General features: G+C 49.3%; 1 protein-coding gene across 2 annotated transcripts; it reads left to right on the top strand.

The window, feature by feature from the left end:
• The first annotated feature begins 849 nt into the window (after positions 1 to 849).
• BCL6 (BCL6 transcription repressor) lies at positions 850 to 24,372 on the top strand. 2 transcript variants are annotated; one of them, XM_060099280.1, is made up of 10 exons: positions 850 to 902; positions 11,318 to 11,356; positions 12,178 to 12,350; positions 13,909 to 14,130; positions 15,757 to 16,728; positions 17,269 to 17,453; positions 18,839 to 19,006; positions 20,104 to 20,234; positions 20,349 to 20,486; positions 23,168 to 24,372. In XM_060099280.1, exons 3-10 carry the CDS (start codon positions 12,190 to 12,192, stop codon positions 23,309 to 23,311), a joined length of 2,121 nt encoding a protein of 706 aa, XP_059955263.1. In that variant the 5' UTR covers positions 850 to 902; positions 11,318 to 11,356; positions 12,178 to 12,189; the 3' UTR covers positions 23,312 to 24,372. The 2 variants fall into 2 exon arrangements, with proteins under 2 accessions (XP_059955263.1, XP_059955264.1); XM_060099281.1 differs by lacking the exon at positions 850 to 902 and adding an exon at positions 8,563 to 10,165.
• The last annotated feature ends 1,215 nt before the right edge of the window (positions 24,373 to 25,587 follow it).

Genomic DNA, 25,587 nt, shown 5'->3' with positions numbered 1-25,587 from the left:
AAATAACACATCTTCCTTAAAGCGCTTGAGAGATGACATTGGGGCAAAAATACTCAAAACAAAATCCAACCGATGCGGGATCCTATGATTTACGTAACAACACAAAGTTGCAAAAGGCAAAAATCAGAAGCAAAAATCCGAAACCCATCAAAATACAACAACCCCAAATCCCGAGCCACCACACCAACAAGAAAAAAAAAAAAACTGTTCCAGATAAAAATAAAGCAAATGAACCCACCGAAAACTGCTTGGCAAATATTTGTCTCGTGGTGCCTAATATTCTAGCTGGAAAGAGCTGTGGTGTTTATTGTTTTTTTCTTACTCGCCTCGAAACCTACTATATATAACAGACTTTTCCCAAAGGTTCGAACCTCTCGCTCCCTTTTGTGTGATGAGCTCGAGAAGCTGAGTTTACGGGGAAGAGAGGAGGAATTAGCCCCAGACCCCGGGAAAGCAAAGCGCACTCCCCCTCTTATGTCACCGAATAGCAAATTAGTTCTCAGAATTCCAGAGGCCGAGCTTTGCTACAGCAAAGACGCCGACGTCACAGAGGGGGCGCCCACGTGACGGTGGCGGAGCAGGCTGTACCATCGCCCGGGGGCCGGGGAGGGAGAGCCACCGTCTGGCCCCTCGAGTCTCACACCGAAACCTCCAAACCCGAGACGCCCAGCCTGTGAGGAACCCGAAATATGCCGGACAGTGGGAAAATATTGTGGCTTTGAGGGTTTTCTATGGGCCGAAGAAGGCAAAAGTCGCGGAGAGCTGACACCGAGTCCTCCCCTGCCACGTAGCAGTGGTAAGGCCCGCAGCTCAAATTCCGAGAATTGAGCTCTGTTGATTCTTAGAACTGGGGTTCTTAGAAGTGGTGATGCAAGAAGTTTCTAGGAAAGGCCGGACACCAGGTGATTATTGCTGTTGCTGCCGCCGCTGCTGCTGCTGCTGCCGCCGCCGCCGCCGCTGTTGCCGCTGGTGCCGCTGCCGCCGCCGCTGCTCATGATCATTATTTTACCTTTTAATTCTTTTTTTCCGCTCTTGCCAAATGCTTTGGCTACAAGTTTCCTATGTGTATCTATTGATGTAAATGTATATATTTATTTATTGTAGTTGTCAGGTGTTAAAATAAATGCCGAAGATTAGTCCCACGTCTCTCCCACTCTAGGATATAGATTTTTATATATTTACTATTTTATTCTTGTTGTCTTTGAGTGAATTGGCCGGTTTGGGGAGGCTTTTGCCACCCTCCCTTGTGTTGTTTTGGTTTTTGAAAAGGAGGTGGAGGAGAGGAAGGAGGGGAATTAGGGGGCGGCCGGAGCAGAAAGGACGAGACAGTGCTTGCGGGGGTGGGGGGTGATTCGGGCAAGTCTGGGGGCTGTCTGGCCCCAGACGGCGGAGAGGACGCGCGCTAGCGCTCTCGCTCTTTCTGCTGCTGCTTGCGTACGGCTTGTGATCTCGCTGGATTCGTGCGGCTGTCTTTTTTCCCTCTTTTCTCGCTTGCAAACTGCCTTCCTTGCTCCCTCGCTCCAGCCTCGCCTTCCCTCCCTCCCTCCTCCTTTCCTTCGCCTCTCCTTCCTTCCCCTCTCACGTCCTTCTTGGTCACTCCGGGAGGCGAGGAGGGAGGCTGCCCGCTCGATCGCCCCGCTGGCTCCCTTCCACCGGCCTTGGTCCTCTAGATTCCCTACCTCCGAGCCGAGATTTGGGAGGAAAAATGCAAGCGAACTCCTCGTTTTGTTTTTATTTTTTGTTTTTCATAAACCCAGTTGAAGTATGGGTTCTACTCTTTCTTTTCACAGCCGTGATCTTCCTAACGTGATCCGAGTGTTTTGGTGTCCCCTTCCCCTGCGTTTTGGGGGAGGTTTAGCTTGCCTGGGGGCGGGGATGTTGAATACTTTGAAAATTATTCTTTCTTGGTTGCAGTCTAGGGAGTCGGGAAGCCCCGCGCGCTCCCTCTCCCTATCGTGGGGAGAGAAGCTTGTGGCGGGACGGGGATTTGGGGGGTGGGTGGGAAAGGGGTGCGCGTTTGCACCTGCGGTGCTGTTCAGCGTGCGGAGACCCCGGGAACATTCGCAGGACGGCCCAGCCAAGCGGGAAGGTGGCGGGATTTCTGGCGGTCGCGGTGTTTGTATTTTGGGCGCTTCGTGACTCGGTGTTAGCTCCCAATGGCTGTTCCCCCGCTTTCCTAAATTTTATTTTTCCCATGGTGCAAGCTTTGTAAAAACAAACAAACAAACAAAAACTGCGGGCCGGAGAGTAGCCGGCGTCAAGGCTTCAGATTCCCGAGGTCCTTGCGCTGGGCGAGGGGAAAAACAAACAGCCCCAGCCCGCGGTCCTACGTGCGAGACCCGGGAGGAGAGAAGGGCACTTTGTGGCCCCGGCTGGGGGATCAGGCGCGGGAGAAGGGGGCGCGGGCGCGAACGGGAGATCTTTGTGAGTGATTTTGCAAAAACGGATTGCGAGGTTGGTTGGATTTGCAACCTGTGGCTCTCCTTGAGGGAGTAAGAATGCGGGAAGGCGGCGGCGGCGGCGGCCCGGGGCGGGAGTGGGTGGGGAGTTGGAGCCTCGGAAATCGGCTGCGCTGGGGAGCAGCGGGAGCGAGGGGCCACCCCGCTGCCGGATGCAGTGGCCGTGGTAAACGTCTTGAGAACTGTGGATTGCGTTGCCTTTATGATGCCGTATTATCTTGGAACTCTGGCCAAAAATGGAACTAGTGTGGCAATAATGAGTTTTAAAAGCTATTCTATGGAAAACAAGTACACAAACCTACAAATTAAAAAAAAGCATGAAAAAGACCCTTTTTATGTTGTACACTTTCTCGAAATGTTTGACTTGGTGGTGGGGGTCCTGACAGCTGAGCCGAAGGAATGACCCCAAAGTGGGTGCTCAAAGTCCAGAGCTGTTACTGGGTCCCTGACCTCTTCTGTGAGCTGGCCATCCCCCCCAGGAAACTGATTTAATTCTTTATGGATTTTTTTGTTCAGTTTATAGTTTCCAGGAGGTAATCTTGTAATGCTTTACTCTTTTTCTTTTTTTTTTAAAGTAAAATATCAGTAGATGCATTTTTTGACTTAAAAAAAAAGTAAAAAGAAAAAAAGTGGGGCAGGAGAGAAGGAACCAGGGAAAGGGCTGTTTAGAAATACAGTTTGTGGCTCTGAGCGATGCCACCGGCTTCCTCTACAGAGACTGCCAGTTTCCCTTTTTCTTTGCAAGGTGTGTGTGGTTTTAATAAATAACTTAAAAAAAAAAAGTAAGAGGGGGGCCCGCAGGATCCGTCAGGAGACAGGTATCTATTTTGCTCATTATTTACTACTAAGAGCCTTTGGCACTGGAACAGAACCTCGTAAATCTGCAACCCAAGTTGAAGTTCATCTGGCCCTAGTCCACCCGCTATTCCTGGAGGTAGCAAACATGAGCTCAGAGGAACGAGGTGAAATCACATTCTTGCTTTAAAATATATGTGTGTGTGTTTTTAAAAGGAGAAAAGATATTTGTCTCTGGGGGAGGAGGAAATGGAAAGGGAGTACCAGGAGATGGGCATTCCCTTGCTAAAATGACTGTAGTTGAGTCTTCAGGCCAAAATAGAAACCTGAAGATGGGAAATAGTCCTCCCTCCCCCCACTTATAAATAGAAGGTTCCAATATCCTATTTGGAAGATTTCCAATACTGCAGGCCCAAGCACTGACTGGTTTTAAGGGTCTGTTGATCGTGACAATAAGGCTAGTAGCTGTTTGTAAAAACCGGCCGGGCAACTTGAAGAAGGCAGCTAGAAGTGGGAATTCTCCAATTGGCCATTTCCTCTATGCTCAGTTTTGAAGGGTTCTACCCCTTGCTTTCTTGAAAAGCCTGTCCCATTTTTATTGTGGGTTTGGTTGACAGGAATGGGACTCTAAACTCTTAAGCTGTCGTTTGCTGAGCCTTAAAGAGTTCCAGTTATTGGTTGAGTAAATGGTAGCCATGGCTAGATGTCAAAATTCTTCCTTCCCTCTCTCCTTTGCCGGGTAGCCACACTCACAACCCACTTTGTTGTGAAAAATTTAGCGATTCAGAGGAGGTGGTGCGGCAGCGCCACCCCTCGGTGGGTGAAACTATCTATTTGCAAAAGTCAAATATTTGAAAAATGTTGTGAAATGACCTTATGAGGATTTTTTTTTTCTTTAGGAAGGGGAGATAAAAGTAGCTTTTTAAACAAGGACTTTGCAGTTGATCTCTCAAAAGGAGGGAGAAAAGCTAGGATGGTGTCATAATAGGCGAAGTAGTTCGAGTGTGTGTGTGTGTGTGTGTGCGCGCGCGCTCTCTCTCTCTCTCGGGGAGGCTTGCCTGGTTGGCTTTAAGTAGGCGAGTTCTCCGGGCGGAGGTAGCCCGCCTTCCCTCTTGGACTTGACCTCTCAGGGCACCAGAATTCTGCTCTCTGTCTGATATTGAGACAAGGAGGAATGTTTCGGTGTAAAAAACCGTAGCGACTGGAAGTCCTGTAGTTTTGCTGGCGGTTGAAGATGGTGTATGCGGGGGTGGGTCGGGGAGGGAGGTTTGTGGATGGACTGGGGCAATGGTAGGCTGATCCGTAGCCGGGTTTGGAGTCCTCTGGGAGTCAAAGTAGTGTGGCGCGTGCCAGTTGCCTGCACTGCGCAACAAGTGGGAAAGCCGGCGCAGTGATCCGAGCGAGGGTGCTGTGTTGTGGGAAAGCTGGCCGGTTTCTCTTCGCCCCACTGGAAGCCGGGAACGGCTCCTCCCAACCCTCCCCGCCTCCCACTCTGAGACGAGAGCCCCACCAAAAGACCAACTCGTTCCCACTCCCCCATCCCCGGCTTAGCCGAGCGCTGTTAAGCCTGCCCTTGGCCTCCAGGACCCCTTTTCTACGTGGGAATCAGTTTATTCCCGACTTTTTTGCTGGTCGATCAGTGTTTGGTAGAAAGCTCTGCTAATGCCGTCGACTGCCTTCTGCTTTTTGAAGACATGTGTACCCTTTCTTTCTCTTCCCAATACATTCAGCCTTTCGGGCTGGAAGAATCAAGGTATACTACATGAACGCAGCTCCAGATACCGCGTTTTGGTTGCTAGAGGCCTGAGCATCGGGAAGAAGGAATTACATCTAGTAAATTCAGTGTTTTCCAGCTTTGCCCTATGGAGGCACACCCCTTCCCTTAAGAGACAACAACAGCAAAAAGGTGGGGGGCAGTCGGGTGTGGAAGTCTGTGGTCGCGCGGCGATTTTCGCACGGACTGAGTCCGCCACCTAGTGGTAGGTCCTGGCTGAGTTCCCCGCCTAGGGCAGTGGAACGACCGCGTCACCTACGGGTCCCCAAGTATCCCAACCAGGTGCTAGGACTGAGAGGGAGGGTACCCTGCAATGAGGAGGACACCCAACCTCCAAAGTTTTGGTACGGTGGATGAAAATTAGAAAGGCTGCGGATGCTTGCTGCATCCACAGCCACTCAGCGACGGGCATCTGCCTCCGCTAAGAGAACCAAAAAGTACCCGATTCTGAAAACACGATTTCCAAGTCGCTGTGGCCTCTCCCCCGGAAAAGTCAATAGTGCAGGGATGCCACAGAGGCTCTAGGACATATATCGCTTTACAGTTGAGGAAACAGGCCTGATGAGAGGGTTAATGGTGAGTTAGTGACCTAACCGGAACCAGATTTTAAGCTTCTGAATTCCAGGTCAGTGGCTTAAAGTCAAAGGCGAGTTTATCTCCGCCCCTTTGAGTTATCTAAGAGAAAGGAGCAGAAGTCAGAGGGAGCCATGATTTTAAGCTCTTAGGTAACCATTGTTGGAAAGGGTTCCCCAGCTGTCTCCGAGGAATTTGTTTAGAAAGCATGGCCCAAGATTTTCAGTAACAGACATGAAAAGCCTACGGTAGTGCTCAGGGGTGGGAGTCTCAGTTCTTGGGAGGGGGCTGTGCGTGTGTTAGGGCGTGATTAAAGCCCAGTCCCTAGACTTGCAGAGATGCACCTCGCTGCTCCCGAGGCTCACATTTGGATCCTGAAATAGCTCTCTTCCCCTTCTTTCCAAACTTTGTTTAGTGGCTTGGCGAGAAATCAATTGTGTGTGTGGGTCCTATGGACAGACAGGCAGAGTGAAATCCACAACAGCTTCTCAGCAAAGTTTTCTTTCTCGGAGCTCAAAATTTAAGATGGCAAACGCGCGACCGCGTGCTGGCGGCCCCTAGCGACCGCAGGCGCGCACACCCGCGGGAGAAGCCGTTGTTTCCACCGCCCTGGTCCGCCGGAATCGAGTTCCGCCTCTCCCGCTGCGGGAGCTGTTGGAGGCCGCGTCGGAGAAACGCGCCTCTGTTCGGGTTGGAAACGAATCTGGGGACGTGTTTGAAGAGCGGTGAAGTTTGACTCATCGCTTTCCAAGGACAGTTAGTGCCTTCCATCTTCATTAACGTGAATAAAGACCTTGGCTGACTTCTGTCCAGATCGGATTTTTAAAGGCATTGTTTGCCTGGGGAGATCATGCCTCTCCCCTCTCCCGCCAGACTTTTTACAAAGGCCGAGCCCGGTCCAGCCAGGATGGCCAAAATATCTTTGCTCGTGGTCGGCTGGCATCGACTGCCGGCCCTTTCTGGAAGGCTGTCACGAGCTGGGCGCCTGGGGAGCGTCCTTTCTGCAGCTCCTCTTCAGATCTTGATGATAAAACACATCCCTCTATTTTATTGCATTTCCTAGAAGCTTGCAGGCTTGCAAGAGCGCTGTTGGCAGGAAGTGTGATAGAAATGAAAGTAAGGACATAATGTCCCTGAACACCTCCTCGGTCACCCAAAGCGACTGCCGAGGCCACCGCGTTATCAAATTCACTTTCATCTACTGTCTTCCTACCCTCCCGCCCCCCAGCCAAGAGCGCGAGGAGTGTGTCTCCCCCAAAACAAAAACAACTCGGCGGTTTGACCCTACCCCGCCACCTCCAGATCACCATGGCTAGACCCGAGCAGCTCATGAGCTGAGACGCTGCGGAGAAAGGGAGCGCTCCGGAAGGAGCCCTGATGCTTGGTTCTGTTGCGGTAGCTCCAGCCTTATTAAGATACCCCGTCCCTGCCCCTGAAGAGTGCTCCGCACTTCCAAATTCTCCTTTGGGTTTCTCAACGAGTTATTGGAGTTATTAGATTACCAATAATCCAAAACCCGAGCGGGATATTGAAGGGGGAAGGGCGGAACGCATTCTCCAAATCCGGAGACTGTGTCTAAACTAGGTCAATGGGAAGGAGGGGCGGGGCGACAAGGAGTTGTCGGTTTTAAGCCTTGATGGAGGGCTCCCTCTAGTGTTAGGCAGCGGTAAAACAGGATTAGGTTTGAGCTAGTCCCGGAACCACTGGACTCCTAATTTCCAATAAGTGCATTTACTTAATTTTAGCTTCCCTTCCTAGATTCTCATCCCATCCCATATTAAATTTCAGCCTTCGCTTTCACCTTTATCCCACCGGGCGAAGGGATGAGAAAGTGGGATTTTATGAAGCCAAAGAGGCCCAGTCTTTACTGACCCCGCCTCCGCTGCTGCTGTGTTGCGCGGAGCACCGTGACGCTACCCGGCAGTTTTATGAGTGGACTGCGGCCTTACAGGTTGCATCTTTCGCGCCCCCTACTCCCCACCTCCCGGCCCCCAAAAGTGCCTCTGGAGCCCGATACTGAGACCGATTAGGCGATGGCGCCCAGGGATTATAATTCCGAGGAAGGCCACGGGAAGGCGAGGCAACCTTGGAGCGCGCCCATGAACGCGATAGGGTTTGCGCCCAGGGCCCTTCCGAATCCCGACCTTTTCTTTATGGTTTCGGAGAAATCCGATTCGGAAATTCCGAAATCTGGCCAGGTTCGGCCTGACAGCTCCTATTCTAAAGATCTTAGGCGGAAACCGAGCCGAGCTGGGTTCGCCTTCTTGCCAACGTAGGCGGAAGGGGCTTTCGGTTTAGTTTTCCTCCAACTCGGCTGGGGCGCGCTGGATGGAGACCCTCAGTCCTCGGGACTCCATCTTTTTGACCTTGAGGCCTCGCCTAACCACTCCCTTTAAAACAGGGAGAGGGGCGGGGGGCAAGCAAAATGAGAGAAAGAGAGAGAATAAAAGACACACCAGGCAAACAAACATCGGAATTCGGCAACTTGAAGTCATGAAATAAGCCTGGGATTGGACTCGAAATCCTGGGTTCTAGACCAGCTGTGCCTGACTTTTTCTATTTATAAAATTGTTATGGGGAAAGGGTTGAACTAGGTGAACTGTAGGAGTCCTGGACCGGGAGCGGACGAGGTATTTAGGGGAAAGTGTGCCGTATTCCTCTCGAGCCTCCTCCCCGGGCACCCACCCCCTCCGCCAACCTCGCCGGGTGAATCCCCGGCTGCCCGCGCGGCGCAGGCTGCGATCCTGGCGGCCGTCCGGGCCGGCAGCTTCCTGGAAAGTTACTTCTCGTTGGAGCCGGCGATAGGCAGAGAGTGTTCTTTGAAATCCGCTGAGTTGAGATCGACTACGTTCCGGGAATGAGAGGGTTGTGCCATTCCCCTCACTGCCCCCTGCCTTGACGGCGTAACAGGAAAAAAAAAAAAAAAAAAAAAAAAAGAAAGAAAGAAAGAAAAAAGGCACACATAATGTTCGTTACCGAGGTGCACGAAAAGTTGTTTTTGAATGTAACCAAATTAAGGGCTGCCACCGGGGTACCGCCGGGCCTCCGCCGCGCCTGCGGGGGCTTCGAGGTGGACGGGCAGCGGTGCGGGCAGCACGCCCGGGGGTGGGCGGTCCCTGGCAGACAGGTACGGTGTGATGGGGGTGGGCGAATCTGCGGATCTGCGCGGGCTTGCCCTGGCCGCAGGGCTCGATTTTGTGCCCTTGTGTGCGAGCAAGAGACGGGGGCTGCCTCTGGAGGCGGGAGGAAGAGGCTGGGGTCTTTCATATTGGCTGGCTTTGCTCTCCTCACCTCTTGTCTCTCTCCCTCTCCTTTCTGCTGTCTTCTTTCTCTTTGACTTTTTTGTTTTTTATTTTGGAGGGGGAGTTCCCTGTTTTTTTCTTCTTCAAACCCTTTAAAGGATCTGCATTCTCAAGGTGCCTCATTGAAAATACACAGGGAAAGCGCCAAAGGAGAGAAGTGTGTGAGGTGGAAAAGACCATGTTTAACTCTCACTTGGTGGTTTCCGCGACTGGGGCTGGCTGGGGTGGGGAGAGCCCACGTCTGGGCCCTTGCAGATGTCAGTTTCTCCTTGACAGCTCTGCTCTCTTGGTTGTTTCTGTGGAATGAGTCTTGCGTTTGGCATTGGTAGGATGGCCGAAGCTAGGAGACGGGATTTGTCCCGGGCTTTGCTTGGAATTAGTTCTGAGATCTTGGGCAAGACATCCCCTGGAGCCTCAGTGGCCTCCCAGTAAATGGGAGCTGTTATTGTTATCAGCCACAATGATGGATGGGAAAGAGCTGAGTGGTCCCGAAAACCAAACCAGATGCTGTAGTGCTCCACACCTGCAGCATCTAGAGTGCGGCAGCGTTGCCCACACCCACTGTAACCCACATACTCACTAGCTGTGGGGCTCTGAAGACAAAGCTAGCTGAGAAAGGAGTGGACTTAATAAGGACAGGGGCCTTAGTGTATGTGCATTGTTTTTGGTCAAGCCAGGCCGAGAGGTTTACAGTGGAAAGTGCCCAGCCTAGGGCCTGGCTGACAGTGGACCCAGGGGAATTGTTTTGTTTGTTTGTTTCATTCCGCATCTGGAGTGAGTCATTGCCACTTGTCAAGGTGAAATGGCAAATCTGGGCTTCCTGTGGTTCCAAAAGTCTGTGACTGGAAATCCACAGGCAAGATGGTGTTTGAAGCTTGTTCCAGGGCAGCCTTAGGTATTCCAGAAGGGTTGAGGGATCTCTTCCACGGGGGAAGAGGGGAAGGTTTATAAATAAACCTCACATGTGTCTTCAGCATTCGTTTTCCAAGGAGACCATCATTGGACTTTGGTTAGGACCCATTTGGTGTATCTCTCTTTGCCCATCTTGAGTTAGAATGGGGAGAGGAGGAAATAAATAGGTTCTTTTGTCTTTTTCTATCCTCTCCCTTCCCCCATTTCCTTCCCCCATCCCCACTCACTCACATGCACACATTAACCTTGAAGCCGATGAGATTGAGTGACTGGCACTTGGGACCACAGAGAAATGTCAGAGTGTTTGGTTACAGACTCAAGGAAACCTCTCATTTTAGAGTGCTCATTTGGTAAGACTCAGCAGCCTGGAATGGGGGCAAAGTGCTTGTGTGAGGGAAGGAACTTAAAAATGAGATTCACCCACATCAGGGTGCTGTCTTGCATGTTCTACAGCACGTAGGCTGATTTGGAAAGGGAACAGGAATTTAAGCCAGAGGACCTAGGGCCAGGTCACTCACCGTTTATGTGGCCCAATATGACCTCCCTGGCCTCGGGCCCCTTTACCCGGAAGATAACTCTAAAGGGCTACACTTTTAAAAAAGTCGGGCATGGTGGGGGGGGGGTTAAAATATTGTTTTGTTTTGCAGCCCACATGTGATCATAAATGAGAGTCTTTCACCTATGCTTTAAATTATTTTGTTTTAGAGAAACCAATTTGGAGAGGGTCCATATTTCCTAAGCACTTCCTGGCCAGTTCTCAGCTAAACCACACAGTTAAATCTTTCACCAGCAGGGGGAAGCACAAACTTGGAAGTTTGTAGCCCTGTATCTGGTCTTAGACCCAAGAGGGATGGGAGGGGAGATTTTAAAAAAGGAGAGAAGAGTAGATATACCATCTCAGGTTGTATTCTGCAGATTCCTTATTCCGTCTTAAGTGTTTCAGCTAGTCAGGAAATACTGCCTAGCTGTTTGTCCTGAGCAAGCCACTTGAACCCAAGTCTCAGTTTTGTCATCAGTGAAATGGGGATAAAGATGTTGACCCTGTTGGCCTTCTGGAATCATTCTAGGCCTTGAAAGATAATATTTTAGCAGGATTTGAAAAGCATCCAGAGTTTTTAGGCCCCTGAAGGATCATTCTCATTAGTATTGAAAGAATTACTTTTATTATTTTTTTCTTTCCCGTAAACTCAAGGGCCTTTGGATGGCATACATTTTTTACTCTGAGAGAGGAAATAAATGTGTCTATGTATATGTAATTAATGTATGAAATTGTATTCCCAGTACTCAGGGTAAAAACATTATTATCGCATGGCTTTGGATGCCCGTTGTTTCCGTAAGAGCCGAGCTGGAAAAAATGTTTGCTAGCTTGTGGTAAAACCGCACCAGCTGGCAGGCTGCAGCTATCAAAGTAAAACTAAATATGTGTGTCCTAAAATAAGACTATAGTGGACAATCTTACATTCATTAAATCAATTTCTGTTTGCTTTTTCTCTTCCCTGCAGGTTTTAAGCAAAATTTTGGACTGTGAATCAAGGCATTGGGTAAGTAAATTGAATTATATGCTTTACAATTTTGTGGACAAACTTTTCTTTTAATTTGCCAATGTATGTGTCTCTGTGAATGGTGCCACTTTTCATTAGATGAGCTAAAGGAGAGCCGATTGCCTGTCCGTCACACCCAGCCCCCACCCCTTTGCCCCCGCATTGGACTGTCTTAACACTGTAGTGCGATCACTCATTCCCTTACTTGTTTCTCTGTTCACATTAATTTAGCCACCTACTATGCCACCAGCAAGGCGCTAGGTGCTCAGGATACAGTCAGACAATCCTGAAGGCTAGCAAGGGAGAGACAGATGGTGGCTGGGATAATGAAATGAGATGCCGATGAGAATAGCTACGATTTTTGAGAATCTACTGTGGACCAGGCACGTATCTCTAAGTTTTACAACTGCATAGGAATTACTACTCCCATTTTGGGAAACTGAAGCCCAGAAACCGTAAAACAACTTGCTCCAAGTCACACAGCCTGCAAGAGGTATGGCCCATGCGCTAACCTTCAAAGCATGCTTTCTCTCCCCTGTCACACACTTACTGCCTCTCAATGCTGGCAGCGTGTTTGGTATGTGGAAGAAACATTCAACAAATATTCATTCCCTTCCTCTTTCCCCAATAGGGTTTTCTGTTAACAAGTTGGTTAAAGATTATTAGCTCATTGTACAGACATGAAGAGTAATGCCCAGAGATGGGCCATGAATTGTTCAAAAGCAAACACAAGGGAGAAGGCTAAGCCGCCTGCTCTCACACTCCTGGTAAGAAGGAAACAGGTTCTGGAGGACTAACAAGATTCTGACCTTTTCTTTCAGGTGAAGAAAAAAATGGCCTCGCCGGCTGACAGCTGTATCCAGTTCACCCGCCATGCCAGTGACGTTCTTCTCAACCTTAATCGCCTCCGGAGCCGCGACATCTTGACGGATGTTGTCATAGTGGTGAGCCGGGAGCAGTTCCGAGCCCATAAGACGGTCCTCATGGCCTGCAGGTGAGGGGTCTGGAAGCAGAAGGTGGACGATGGATATAAGGGGAGTGATGATGCCGGCTGCCAGTGTGGAGCGTGGAGGCATCTGGCTGTGTTTGGGATCACATCTCATTTTTCTCCAGGTCTCCAGCACATGGCCTGGCCGAGTGGGTTCCCAGGAAGCAAACGAATGAACACACTTTTAGAAAAGAAAGCGTTTCCATTCTGTGGGGATAGAGGGAGAAGAAATCATATACTGTCTCTGGAAGAGATGTGTTTTGGGCAAACATGGAGACTAACTTCAGTGAACCAGTGAAAAAATGAAAAGTGAAAGCGAGTTTTAAAATATTTTAAGCAAGTTAATTTGAGATCTTTTGCTCTTTTTTTCTGTGACTGTATTTATTTATACCATGACTATATTTCTATGGGTGTTTCCGAGCATATGTAAGTTGGTGAAAGTGAGCTGGCTAATTCTTCATACTTGTCAAGTATTTCAAGTGTTCAGAGCAATTTATGTTACAGCACCTCCCTGGATCTCCATAGTGGCCTGTGTTATGGATGGCACGATTAGCTCCATTTCATAGATGATAAAATGAAGACATTCATAGGCAAACTGATGTAGAGCCAGGGGTCTTCATTGCTAGTAGAGGACTTATTCAACATCTACAACCAGCACCTTTGTTTTAAATAGTGGAGAGGTTTATAGAGGGAGAAAAATAATAGGTAACGCTAACCGAATGCCTACTACGTGCCAGGCATCAACCTGTCCCCTTCACATTCTCATTCTTGCCACAGGCCTGTAAGGGAGACACTCTTGTTTCTACTTTGCAGAGAAGGAAACCAAGGTGCAGAGAAGTGAAGTCTCTTACCCAAGGTTGCCTAGCTAACTACTGGGTGAAGTCTAGCTCACTTCTGACAACACGCTCGGAAAGAGTAGAATCCAGAAGACAGTCCAGAATTCTGGCCTCTCACTGAGTGCTCTTTCCTCTACCAGACATCATGGTACCTGGAGGCATGGCTTGACGCCGACTTGGCTCTCCTAGGAGTATTGACCTTGTGATAGTCTATGGACTTTTAGAAAATCAATAAACTGTAGATGTAGGCATCATTTTATTTGTCATCAATACCCAATTTGCTTCTAAAAAATACAATAAGATTTTAAAAATAAGGATAATGTGAGGGAACAAGAAAATAAATGCTTATCCCAAAGATATAGACTCAAAATAGTTACTGCAAATGAATGCTAAATTTAGCTCTGGTAAGCTGTGCAGTTAAGACCAAAAGATTACAGGTTCTATGACTTTGTGAAAATCACTTGACCTCTTTGATCTTAGTTCCCCCGTTTGTAAAGTGAGAGAAGGATAGAATCTACCTTGCAAGGTTATGAGGAGCATGGGATAGTGTATGTAAAGTGTGTAATGACTCTGGGATTTAGTAAATTCTCCATAAATGGCAGCTATTATTAATTGCCATGGAAGCTCTGGAGCTAGGTCCAGGGGAGAGGGGCTGAGCGTCTGTGGTGACTGTAATTGATAACAGTTTCTGTGTGTCTGTTATAGTGAGACATTTCTTTGTTTTACAGTGGCCTGTTCTACAGCATCTTCACAGACCAGCTGAAATGCAACCTCAGTGTGATCAACCTGGATCCTGAGATCAACCCGGAGGGGTTCTGCATCCTCCTGGACTTCATGTACACATCTCGGCTCAATCTGCGGGAGGGCAACATCATGGCTGTGATGGCCACAGCTATGTACCTGCAGATGGAGCATGTTGTGGACACTTGCCGGAAGTTCATCAAGGCCAGGTGAGCTGCCACCTAGATGGAAGCCTTGGAGATGGAAGGGATCAGACAGGGTCAGAAATGCTTGATAATGCTTGCACACAGAAGAAATAATCCTCTGTGATACGCCACAACCTACCTTTCCACTGCTTTTGCACACTCCTGCTACCTAGATGTGCTGTGTGCATCCCCACTTCTTGCTTCCTTCCATTCACTTGATCAACCCTTTCCACCCACCCATCCTGCAAGACCACGCCTGGATGCCAGCTTCTTCATAGATGTTTGTGCAGTTATCACTTTGCTCTTTCCTCAGCTCTTCAGCTGTGTCTGAAAGCCTTTTGCCTGTCTGTTAGACTTTGCCTCTGTTTTCACTATTTGCATACATGTTTTAGTTCTCCTATAGGCTTCCACTGTAACTATTTACATATGCCCCTTAGTTCCCCCACCAGACTGTGGGCTGCTTTACTCATCTTTTATGTCACCCTGCTGCTACTAGAGAGAACATTTATTGAATTAAATTGGGTTCACTGGGTCTAGCCCCCCTACCTGAGGGTTGGTAAGACATGACTATCACAGAAAGGAACCTGAGAGCCAAAGAAAGGAAGAGCTTCGCTAAGTGGAACAGAGACTTGGGCCTTGACTTCTATAGAACCGTTTGATTCAGCTACTCCAGGATAATTGCATCCCTTCTCAGACAGAAAGGTTTCTGGCCTCTGTTTGAACATCTCCAGGAGCCAGGAACTCAGTGTTCCCAGAGCCATGCAGTTCTCCCTTGGATAGTTCGAAAGCTCTTCTTTACAGCGAGTTAAAATCTGGCTCCCTTCACCTTCACTCCTTGGTTCTAGCTCTGTTAACTGCAATCAGACTGAGCTGGCCTATTTTTCACCCACGTAATGTCCCTTCAAGTATACGCAGCTTGAGCTCTTTGTCTCCTGTGGGTGATAAGGGTGGCAAGATCATCGTTATGAATGCTTTCTCTGGGTCAGGCCTTACGCTTGGAGCGTTCAGTAACTTGCTCCAGGTCACAGAGCTGCTAAGTGGCACAGCAGGGACTGGAAACCAGGTCTGGCTGCTGCAGAGCCAGGGCTTCCTATGCTGGCACGTGCTGCCTGTTCTCCAAAGTAAACTTCCCCACGGCTCCGGGCAGTATATAGAGCGAGTCCCTTCTTCACAGGGCACCAGTATAACAGTGACCCTGCAAACATGTGGCACCAACATCATATAAGTTCTTCCTTCCCTGAAGCTCAGTTTCCAGGTGTGTAACATGGAGACAGTAATTCCTGATATCTACATCCCTTCTGTAAGGATGAAATGAGATAAGGACTCTGACAGCTTTATATTCTATAACATTGGAATAATTATAGATTCATGCCTATGTATACGTATGGGACTTAAACATACAAAATCACGTCTAAACAGGCACTGATTGTGTGGGTAACTCATTTCCCTTCTCTGGGCTTTGTTTCCCCAGCTGTGGGCTAGATTGCTAGACTTTTAGTGGAACTGCCTTGTAACTGCAAGTGTTTCCCTACTCCAGGGCCACATCGCCCATGTCTGACTGACTCAAGTGCGAATGTGGTTTCATAGACCAGTGTCACTTGGAAGGTTCTGATTTGGAGGCCGGGGTCTTCTCTCTTTTTGCTCCTGCAGTGAAGCAGAGATGGTCCCTGCCATTAAGCCTCCCCGTGAAGACTTCCTGAACAGCCGGATGCTGATGCCCCAAGACATCATGGCCTATCGGGGCCGGGAGGTGGTGGAGAACAGCCTGCCCCTGAGGAACGCTCCGGGGTGTGAGAGCAGAGCCTTTGCCCCCAGCCTGTACAATGGCCTGTCCACGCCGCCAGCCTCGTACCCCGTGTATGGCCACCTTCCGGTCAGCAGCTTCCTCTTCTCCGACGAGGAGCTGCGGGATGCCCGGATGCCTGTGGCCAACCCCTTCCCCAAGGAGCGGACCCTCCCCTGCGACAGTGCCAGGCCAGTCCCCAGTGAGTACAGTCGGCCAGCCATGGAGCTGTCCCCCACTGTGGGCCACAACAACATGTACTCACCCAAGGAGGCAGCCCTGGAGGAGGCACGGAGTGACATGCACTACAGTGTGGCCGAGGGCCCCAAGCCTGCTGCCCCCTCGGCCCGGAGCGCCCCATACTTCGCCTGTGACAAGGCCGGCAAAGAGGAAGAGAGGCCCTCGTCGGAGGATGAGATTGCCCTGCATTTCGAGCCGCCCAATGCACCCCTGAACCGGAAGGGTCTGGTTAGCCCGCAGAGCCCCCAGAAGTCCGACTGCCAACCCAACTCACCCACGGAGTCCTGCAGCAGCAAGAACGCCTGCATCCTCCAGACCTCCGGGTCCCCTCCGGCCAAAAGCCCCACTGACCCCAAAGCCTGCAACTGGAAGAAGTACAAGTTCATCGTGCTCAACAGCCTCAACCAGAATGCCAAACCAGAGGGGCCCGAGCAGGCCGAGCTGGGCCGCCTTTCCCCTCGAGCCTACACTGCCCCACCGGCCTGCCAGCCGCCCATGGAGCCCGAGACCCTTGACCTCCAGTCCCCAACTAAGCTCAGCACCAATGGGGAGGACTCCACCATCCCACAGGCCAGCAGGCTCAATAACATCGTCAACAGGTGATTTCAGAGGCAGTCCGGACCTGGGGTTGGGGCTTACCTGGGCAGGGTTCTGGGGTCACTTCTGATGGATGCAGGGGGCTGTGTTCTGCTCTTGCCTGAAATGCTGAGCACATTGGAGGTATGGGCCAAGGCCTATTGATTGAATTGGCCTAAGTGAGGAAGGACCTTAAGCTTCGGTGTATTTTCACAGAGAGAGAGAATTCCCGTCCATGGTAGATGAGCATTCCAAGAATCCCAAGCTCCTGCAATCTCTGTGGGGGTGGGGTGGGGGGGGAGTCCTCTTACTTGCCTTGGACCAAGGGAGGCCATGGACTGTAGCACTGAGGGGAGGAAACTGGGCCTGGGAGTGGAGTTTGGGCTCAGGGTGGCCCCCATCAGTGATCAGTGTCTGCTGTTTGGAGGTAGGCTTGGGGATAAATAACTCTGTGGCTCCAGATTCCAAGTGGCCTCTGGGCTGCCCTGAGCGCAGGGAAGAGGGGATGCAAAAATGCCAGGCAGAGTGCTCCAGCTGCTGAGGCCCTTTCCTCCCCCACACAGGTCCCTGACCGGCTCCCCACGCAGCAGCAGTGAGAGCCACTCTCCACTCTACCTGCACGCCCCCAAGTGCACGTCCTGTGGCTCTCAGTCTCCGCAGCACGCAGAGATGTGCCTCCACGCCACTGGTCCCACGTTCCCCGAGGAGCTGGGAGAGACCCAGTCTGAGTACTCAGATTCCAGCTGTGGTGAGTTCCTTCCCCTCCCTCCCCTGGCCTCTGCCTCTGCTCCACAGGCCTTGTGTTTCCATTTTATTTACGCTGTTGTCATTGATTGGGAGAAGCCCCTGGTTGGAAGTCCATTGGCATTTAAATCACCAACCCATGGTCCCACTCTTGACCTCGTAGGGAACTAGGCTGACCAAAGCAAGAGATGGGGAATTTGAGTTAATCTGGGGGACTACAGAAGGACCACACAGCCCTTTCAGCTTCCTTCCAGCAAAGTTGGCTGTGGGGCTGGCTATAACTAGCTCCTGGAGCCTTCTCAGGCCCTCCGGACCCAAACTGATTGGTGTGCATGTTGGTTCACCCTGCTAGGCTGTATGTTCCAGAAGGAGAAGCACCCGGCCTTATTCATGCCTGCATTTCCCATCGGGCCTAGTGAGTCTAGCACAGAGTAGGCACTCAGTTATTGTCAGCTGAATTTGATTAGTTGAACTGATTATTAACTGACATTTCTGGATAGTGTGTGACTGGCCTCCCCAGTTTTTACCTCTTCCTCCAGCTCTGTCTGAAGCAGAATAGCCCAGTGATGCCCCTTCAGGGGTAAACCACCACGATGTGTCATTTCCAAATTGTTAAAACAAAAGAAAAAATTAGTTATTTACACTCAGAGGCTTGGCACAGGGTCATGGACCGATAGTTGGGAGAGCAGGGACTGTCCCCTCCTGGCCCCGTGGCCATTTGCCTTTGCTCTACACTCCAGTTCCTTCTCTCTGGGCCTCTGTTTCTACTTCCACCATCATCTTTGGTCTCCCTATCTCAAACCGTTTGGGAGATATGAAGTCCAGATAGGTGCAAGGGTGACCATGGTCATCATTAATTCCTCCTTTGATGACCTCAAAGTATCTTTGACTTTGATTCATATCTTACATTCCTATGATGCTTTATGTTATACGACGTGCTCCTGCGAGGTAGGCAGGACAGGGGTTTATTATCCTGATTTTGGAGATAGAGACACAGACAGAGGCTGTCTTACCCGAGGGCTTCTGTGTATGAATGTAAGTAGAACTATGACCTGATAAGGAAAGTCAGTTCTCAGAGCTCTCGAGAGAAGGAAGTGCCAAGCTTTCCTCAAGCTGGTGCAGGCCATGTGGGTACCTGTGGGTTTGAGTTTCCCTCCTATACGTTAATATTCAAATCTGTCGCCTTTCTCCTCCACGATCAAGACTCTAAACGCTAAGAAAAAGAGAATCCGCACAGGCCCTTTGCTCTGGGCTCCCGTGAACCCCGGGCAGACAGGGCGCTGGGGGCTCAGTTTGGCCCTGGGGGTAGCTCCGGAGCAGGGAGGCCTCGGAGCCCTACCTCCCTTCCTTGTGGTGCTGACGCTGGTGCCCCCTCCCACCCTCCAACAGAGAATGGGGCCTTCTTCTGCAATGAGTGTGACTGCCGCTTTTCTGAGGAGGCCTCCCTCAAGAGGCATACGCTGCAGACCCACAGTGATAAACCCTACAAGTGTGACCGCTGCCAGGCCTCCTTTCGCTACAAGGGCAACCTCGCCAGCCACAAGACCGTCCACACGGGTATGGCCCTGTACACCCTGCCCCCACCCCCCGAGCTCACCAGGGTTCCCCAGGGGCAGGACGGGGAGAGCATTCTCGAGAAAGCAGTGTAGGGCCTTGGTGCCCGGTGGGGTGAGGCAGGGGGCAGGTGCTGCCCTGGCCTGAGTGCGGGCCTAGCCCCGCCACGTCTTTGCTTAGTGACCCAGCCACTCCCCACATCCTTTGTCTTTCCTCTGACATGCTCTGTCTTGCTTCTCCACCTTTGCTGGGATCAGAAGTGTTAATTCCACTGTACAGGGGAAGAAACTTTGGCTGAGAGGGGCAAAGTCGATTCGGTTTTTATAAATCAGAAAAACACTGAAGGCCTCTTGATTCCCTCTAAGGGCTTGTTCCTTATCAACTCACATTCCTTTCCCAGGTAGCGTCTAATAACCTGATTGTTGTCCAAAGTTGACTCTCTCCTGGTATTTTAAATGGGTCTATTATCCCAGAAACTTTCCATGAAGGAAGGCTCGGCCCTTCTATTGGTTTCCTCTGTCCGAGCAACTACTCCAACTCGGGCCCCAGCTCTCTTGCAAATGGAATCCAGCTGTAGTTGCCACAAGTGGAAAAGCATGTTTGTTCTGAAAGAGAGAAACTAGAGCGGCCTGATTGTGTCTCTCTGGGGAGTGGGTTGATGACTGAATCAGTCTTACCCGAGGGAAGAGCTAGAAGAGCCTTCCCAGGTCATCTAAACTCACCCCTCAGGTTCCAGAGAGGGAAACTGAGGCCCAGAGAAGGAGAGTGACATGTCCACATCCCACAGTTAGATAATCCCAATGAAAAGGCTGGTTCTTGGAACCTTGCTCCCTCCTTGTCCCACATCCTGCATCGTTTCCCTCCCTTCACGTCACCACCTGCTTTTTGACCCTGGTCGTGGGCGAGGTGTGCTGGTGCGTGTGTAAGAGAGGGCTGGCAGGCGGGGGTGGCCAACCCCTGACGCCTCTCTCTGACATCTTCCAAGGGAAAGAAAGCCAAAGTGGCCCCAGGAAGGGCAGCTTGCTTTGAAATCCAGGGCCCGGGGACTGTAGAGACCTCTGCTGAGTGTGGCTTGCCTTTTCCCCTTCTCTCGGTAACAGGTGAGAAACCCTATCGCTGTAACATCTGCGGGGCCCAGTTCAACCGGCCAGCCAACCTGAAAACCCACACCCGAATTCACTCCGGAGAGAAGCCCTACAAGTGCGAAACGTGCGGAGCCAGATTTGTCCAGGTGAGCAGAAGGCGTGGGGAAGGACCCTAGCCCCGGGTGCCACTGAGAGGCTGCGGGGTGTCTGTAGCCCACCCCGGCAGAGCCTCTCACTTCGCTCTTTGCTCTTCTGCGCAGGTGGCCCACCTCCGTGCCCACGTGCTCATCCACACTGGCGAGAAGCCCTATCCATGTGAAATCTGTGGCACCCGTTTCCGGCACCTTCAGACTCTGAAGAGCCACCTGCGAATCCACACGGGAGAGAAACCTTACCATGTACGTTAGCCTCTCGTGGCTGCTGGCTGGCCTGGAACGGGTGCGGAGGTGGAGGGCTGGGGCCGCAGGACTGTTTGCTCTAATCTCAGGCACGCAGTGGGATGACCACTGAACTCTAATGGTCCTAAGACAACCAGCTTGACCTTGGCCTGAGTCTTAGTTTGCTCATCTTTAAAGTGGGGGTGTTGGGCTAGGTGATCCGGGCCTTAGGAAAGAGGTCTGGATTGTGAATACATAGATATCAGAATCATTCATTCATTCCACAATTGCTTATTGAGTGCTTCCAGCATGGCCCTAAACTGGGCTAGATGTCTACTTCAGAGGAGCTAAGGTGTTTGAGAAGGAGCAGTCAGTAGAGTAGGAGGAGAACCAGAAGAATGTGGTGATACAAGGGAAAAAAACAGAGAAAAGGCAACTGCAGGTGACCAGCAGCAAAAGGCCATGATCGGGCCATTGGAATCACAGTGTTCTAGGGCACGGTCTCAGCCAACTATGGCTTGTGGACTAATTTTTGAAATTCCATGAGCTAAGAATGGTTTTTATACGTTCAAATGGCTAAAAAAAATCAAAAGAATAATATTTTGTGACATACAAATTATATAAAATTTAAATTTCAATGTCCACAAATAAGGTTTTGTTGGCACACAGCCAGGCTCACTTGTTTACGTATGTCTCTAGCCTCTTTCATACTATAATGCAGAGCTGAGTAGTTGTGTCAGAGAATATCAGAGGCCCACAAAGTGTAAAATATTTACTGTCTGGCTCTTTTACAGAAACAGTTTGCCGATCTCTGCTGTAAAGGGGAAAAATACTGGCCAGGTAGCTGAGATATCTGGGTTCTTCTTCCAGCTTTGACAATGACACTTTTTAGGGCTGTGGGCACATCCTGACCCTCTCAGTGGGCCACAGTGAGGATGCTGTAGATGAGCAGTTTTCAAACTGTGCTCTTTCCATCACTGAGGTCCTGCAACCCCGCAGGACAGGACTGGGATGAGACAGTGGCAGTCTCTTTCCCTTTCCAGTTTACATTGAAGTTGAAAAAAGAGTCCCGTGGTTTACAGGTGTGGAAACTACTGTTATAGATGAGGCTGGCTTTGCTGAGTTTATGGCATCGCTCTAGGTCGTGATGGGCATAAGGACGAGTGAATGAATCGTTAACCCGTATCGCAAATTTTAACCTGAAAACGTGGTTATTTTCATTCGGTTGTTTATCAGTCCTTGAGTGAGTATCTTCTTACTTGCTTTTGTTCTTGGGCAAATTAATGATCTTCTCTGTACCTTAATTTCCTCATCTGTAAAATTAGCCTGATAATAACACCTACCTCATGGAGTCGTATTAAATTAATGGATTCCCTGAAGTGTTCAGAACAGTGCTTGACCCATAGTGAGAGTCCAGTTCATATTTGCTGTTTCAATTATTTTCTGGATGTTTAGATGCACAGAAATGTCAGAGTTAAGAGTGACCTTCAGAGTATATTGACTCAGTCCCTTACAGAAGGAAAAGCCAAGGCTCAGAGAGAAATGCCGCGCTCAGGACACACAGCAGTGGGTGCCATAGATATGAGGGGCCCTTGTCTCCCAAGACCGGGGCTCTTTCTACTCACTGCCTGCCCATTTAATTTTCTTATTTTTCTAAATTTATTTCCATTTTTATTTTAAAACATATTCTCTATATGAACATATTTTATTACACTTTTATTAGGGGATAGTTTTAGATCTATAGAAAAGTTGCAAAGATAGTATGGAGAGTTCCCATATGTACCCAGTTTTCCCCTGTTGCTAACGTCTTACTACTAGGGTACATTCATCACAACTAATGAACCCATTCTGGTATGTTATGATTAACTGAAGTCCATACTTTATTTGGGTTTTCTTAGTTTTTACCTAAAATGTTTTTCTGTTCCAGGATTGCATCAGGTTACCCCATTACATTTAGTCATCCATTTTACTTTTAAAGAACTTTCCCACTAAAACCATTATCATCCATTCATTGAATCAAAGCAAGAAACAGCTCTGCTTGCTAATGCCTTGTTAGCTGATCTGAGGTGTACACACTAACTTAAAGGAATATAACTGCATTTTTAAAGCATATCCTAGATTCCAGAATTTTTATGAATTCAGACTGTTCTAATCCATTTATCCAAATATGTTCAGATTTGTTGCATAATTGTATGAGGTATATTCTGTTAGGAACTGGGAAGATTATAAAGTTTAGTGAGAAGTGATCACCACCATCAAAGGATTCCCTACCTGAGAGGGATGCTAATGCATGGGATGGCAAGGCTATCTGGCATTATGTGGCAAGGCTAGAAATCTTACAGAGTCAAAGGAAAGAGGGATTATTTTCATCCTTGAGGGATTCAGGAAAGCCTTAAAAATTTGGGGAGTCTGCATCGGAACTGCATTTTTGGTTTAGACTTGAACTTGTGGAGCTGAAGCAGGGAAATGCATCTCAAGCAGGGTAAAAGCATGACCAACACTTTGGAAAGCAAGGAAGGGACATTTGTACACAACTTACTTGTCCCTTAGCAGAAGCCAGAATTCATGTGGGTTCTCAAACTGGCCTTCCAGAGGGAAGAGCTGCCCCATCCCTTGAAGGGAGAATCTCCTTCTCAAGGTCCTTGAGTAATGACATGTTTCTTGAGTTGATGACTAACAGTTTGCCTCTGGTTCTCTTCCAGTGTGAGAAATGTAACCTGCATTTCCGTCACAAAAGCCAGCTGCGTCTTCACTTGCGCCAGAAGCACGGTGCCATTACCAACACCAAGGTGCAATACCGTGTGTCCGCCACTGACCTGCCCCCGGAGCTCCCCAAAGCCTGCTGAAGCATGGAGTGTTGATGCTTTCCATACGAGCCCCTTCTCAGAATCTACCCAAAGGATACTGTAACACTTTACCATGTTCATCCCATGATGTAGTGCCTCTTTCATCCACTAGTGCAAATCATAGCTGGGGGAGTGGGGGGGTGGGGGAGGGGCGGGGGGAGGGGGAGCCAAGGCCGCTCCCCGCCCCCACTGCCGTAAAACATTAAGAAAATAATACTGCTTCTTCTCCTATGTGTAAGGCGAACCATGTCAGCAAAAAGCAAAATCATTTTATATATCGAAGCTGGGGGAGTATGCAAAAGTTCTGACTTGACTTAGTCTGCAAAATGAGGAATGTATATGTTTTGTGGGATCAGATGTTTCTTTTGTATGTAAATGTGCATCCTTTTAAAAGAAGAGACTTCGGTATGTTATCAAAGAGAGGGCTTTAATTTTTTTAACCAAAGGTGAAGGAATATATGGCAGAGTTGTAAATATATAAATATATATATATATATAAAATAAATATATATAAACCTAAAAAAGATATATTAAAAATATAAAACTGCGTTAAAGGCTCGATTTTGTATCTGCAGGCAGACACGGATCTGAGAATCTTTATTGAGAAAGAGCACTTAAGAGAATATTTTAAGTATTGCATCTGTATAAGTAAGAAAATATTTTGTCTAAAATGCCTCAGTGTATTTGTATTTTTTTGCAAGTGAAGGTTTACAATTTACAAAGTGTGTATTAAAAAAAAAAGAACAAAAAAAGCTGCAGAAGGAAAAATGTGTAGTTTTGTTCTAGTTTTCGGTTTGTATATACCTGTACAACGTGTCCTACGGTGCCTTTTTTTCATGGAAGTTTTCAGCGGGGAACGACCGCACCATCCCTTTTGGAAGTGTAGGCAGACACAGGGACTTGGAGTTATCACTAACTAAGCTCTCTTTGGGAATGTTTGTCTCATCCCATACTGCGTCATGCTTGTGTTATAACTACTCCGGAGACAGGGTTTGGCTGTGTCTAAACTGCATTACTGAGTTGTAAAATATAGCTGTACAAATACAAGAATAAAATGTTGAAAAGTCAAGTCGGTTTGTTCTGGGATTTTTTGCCTTGTGCCGGAATTGAGACTTGGATGAGTCTGTTTCCCCAGCTCTTCACCTGGTGGGAGGCGCTCAGGGAGGGCAGCCGCCACTGGCCGCGGGGGCTCAGAAAGGCAGAGGCTGGGGCTTGCTCCTGATGACTGTGCAGGGACCTACACCTTTGGCCCCTGGCAACAGGCTGGACCAAAGACTGCAGATTCTGGTCATGAAGCGCTCAGGTGGGGGGTTTTGGATGGACCTCTCGCCTCTATCTCTGGCCGGTTCCCTCCTCTTTCTGTTTGTTTGTTTTTGTTTTTGTTTTGTTTTGTTTTGTTTTTTTGGTTGTTGTTCTTTTAACCAGCTTCATTCACTTTATTTCTCACTCAGAACTCTAGGCTGATCTTTAGATGAATGACCTCAGTTATAGCCCTTCTGACACCAATGTATGTGTCCTTTCCTCCCCTGGGCCTTGGAGATTTTGCCCTTTCTGTGAAGTGAGAAAGCTTGTCACCTCCTGGCTTCATAAACAATTTCTCTCTGCTGGGGGCCAAGGACAGTACTTAGGCATCTGCCTCAACTCACGCATTCCTCAGCCTTGGTGTCTTTAGAGACTTTTTGCTGTCTGCTGTGTGATGGACAGACATCTGTAGACTCAGAAACTTTATGCATTGATACGAGCCAAGCCAATCTCCATCCCTGCAGAAATGTTCTTTGTCCCAAGAACTCTGTGTTGGAAGTCAGCCACCTCCTCCTGTGTGACTTGGGACAGCCATTACCTCTCTGGGTTCCCTTCCCAACCACCCCTGAGGGGATTGGATTAACTAGATTGTTTATGATTGCATAATTCAGGCATAAGTTCACCCTAGCTTACTTTGACACCCTGTTTTATTTTACCTCAGAAAACCTCAAGAGCCAAGTTTGATGGGTGAGAACTAAGAATGGTGAGGACAAGTGTGGTCCTGGCCACCAGTGCAGAAGAGAAAGTCCTCACTCCCCTGTTCCCGTTCCTGGGTGGCAGTGGCAGTGGCAGTGGCATGGGGACATGAAGCGGAGCCTTTGCTGCGCCCTCGGGCCTCTGGCTGGACAGTGGTGTCCCTTGGCAGTGCCTCTGCAGCAGGCTCCGAGCACGTGCTGGGAAGGCTGCAGGAGCTGACCACCCAAAGCCCCAGAGAGAGCCTCAGAAAGTCACACCGCCCTCTGCCAGCCACATGG

Source organism: Mesoplodon densirostris, chromosome 5 (assembly GCF_025265405.1).
Source record: "Mesoplodon densirostris isolate mMesDen1 chromosome 5, mMesDen1 primary haplotype, whole genome shotgun sequence".
Lineage (NCBI taxonomy): Eukaryota > Metazoa > Chordata > Mammalia > Artiodactyla > Ziphiidae > Mesoplodon > Mesoplodon densirostris.
This window is presented reverse-complemented; position numbering and strand designations above follow the sequence as displayed.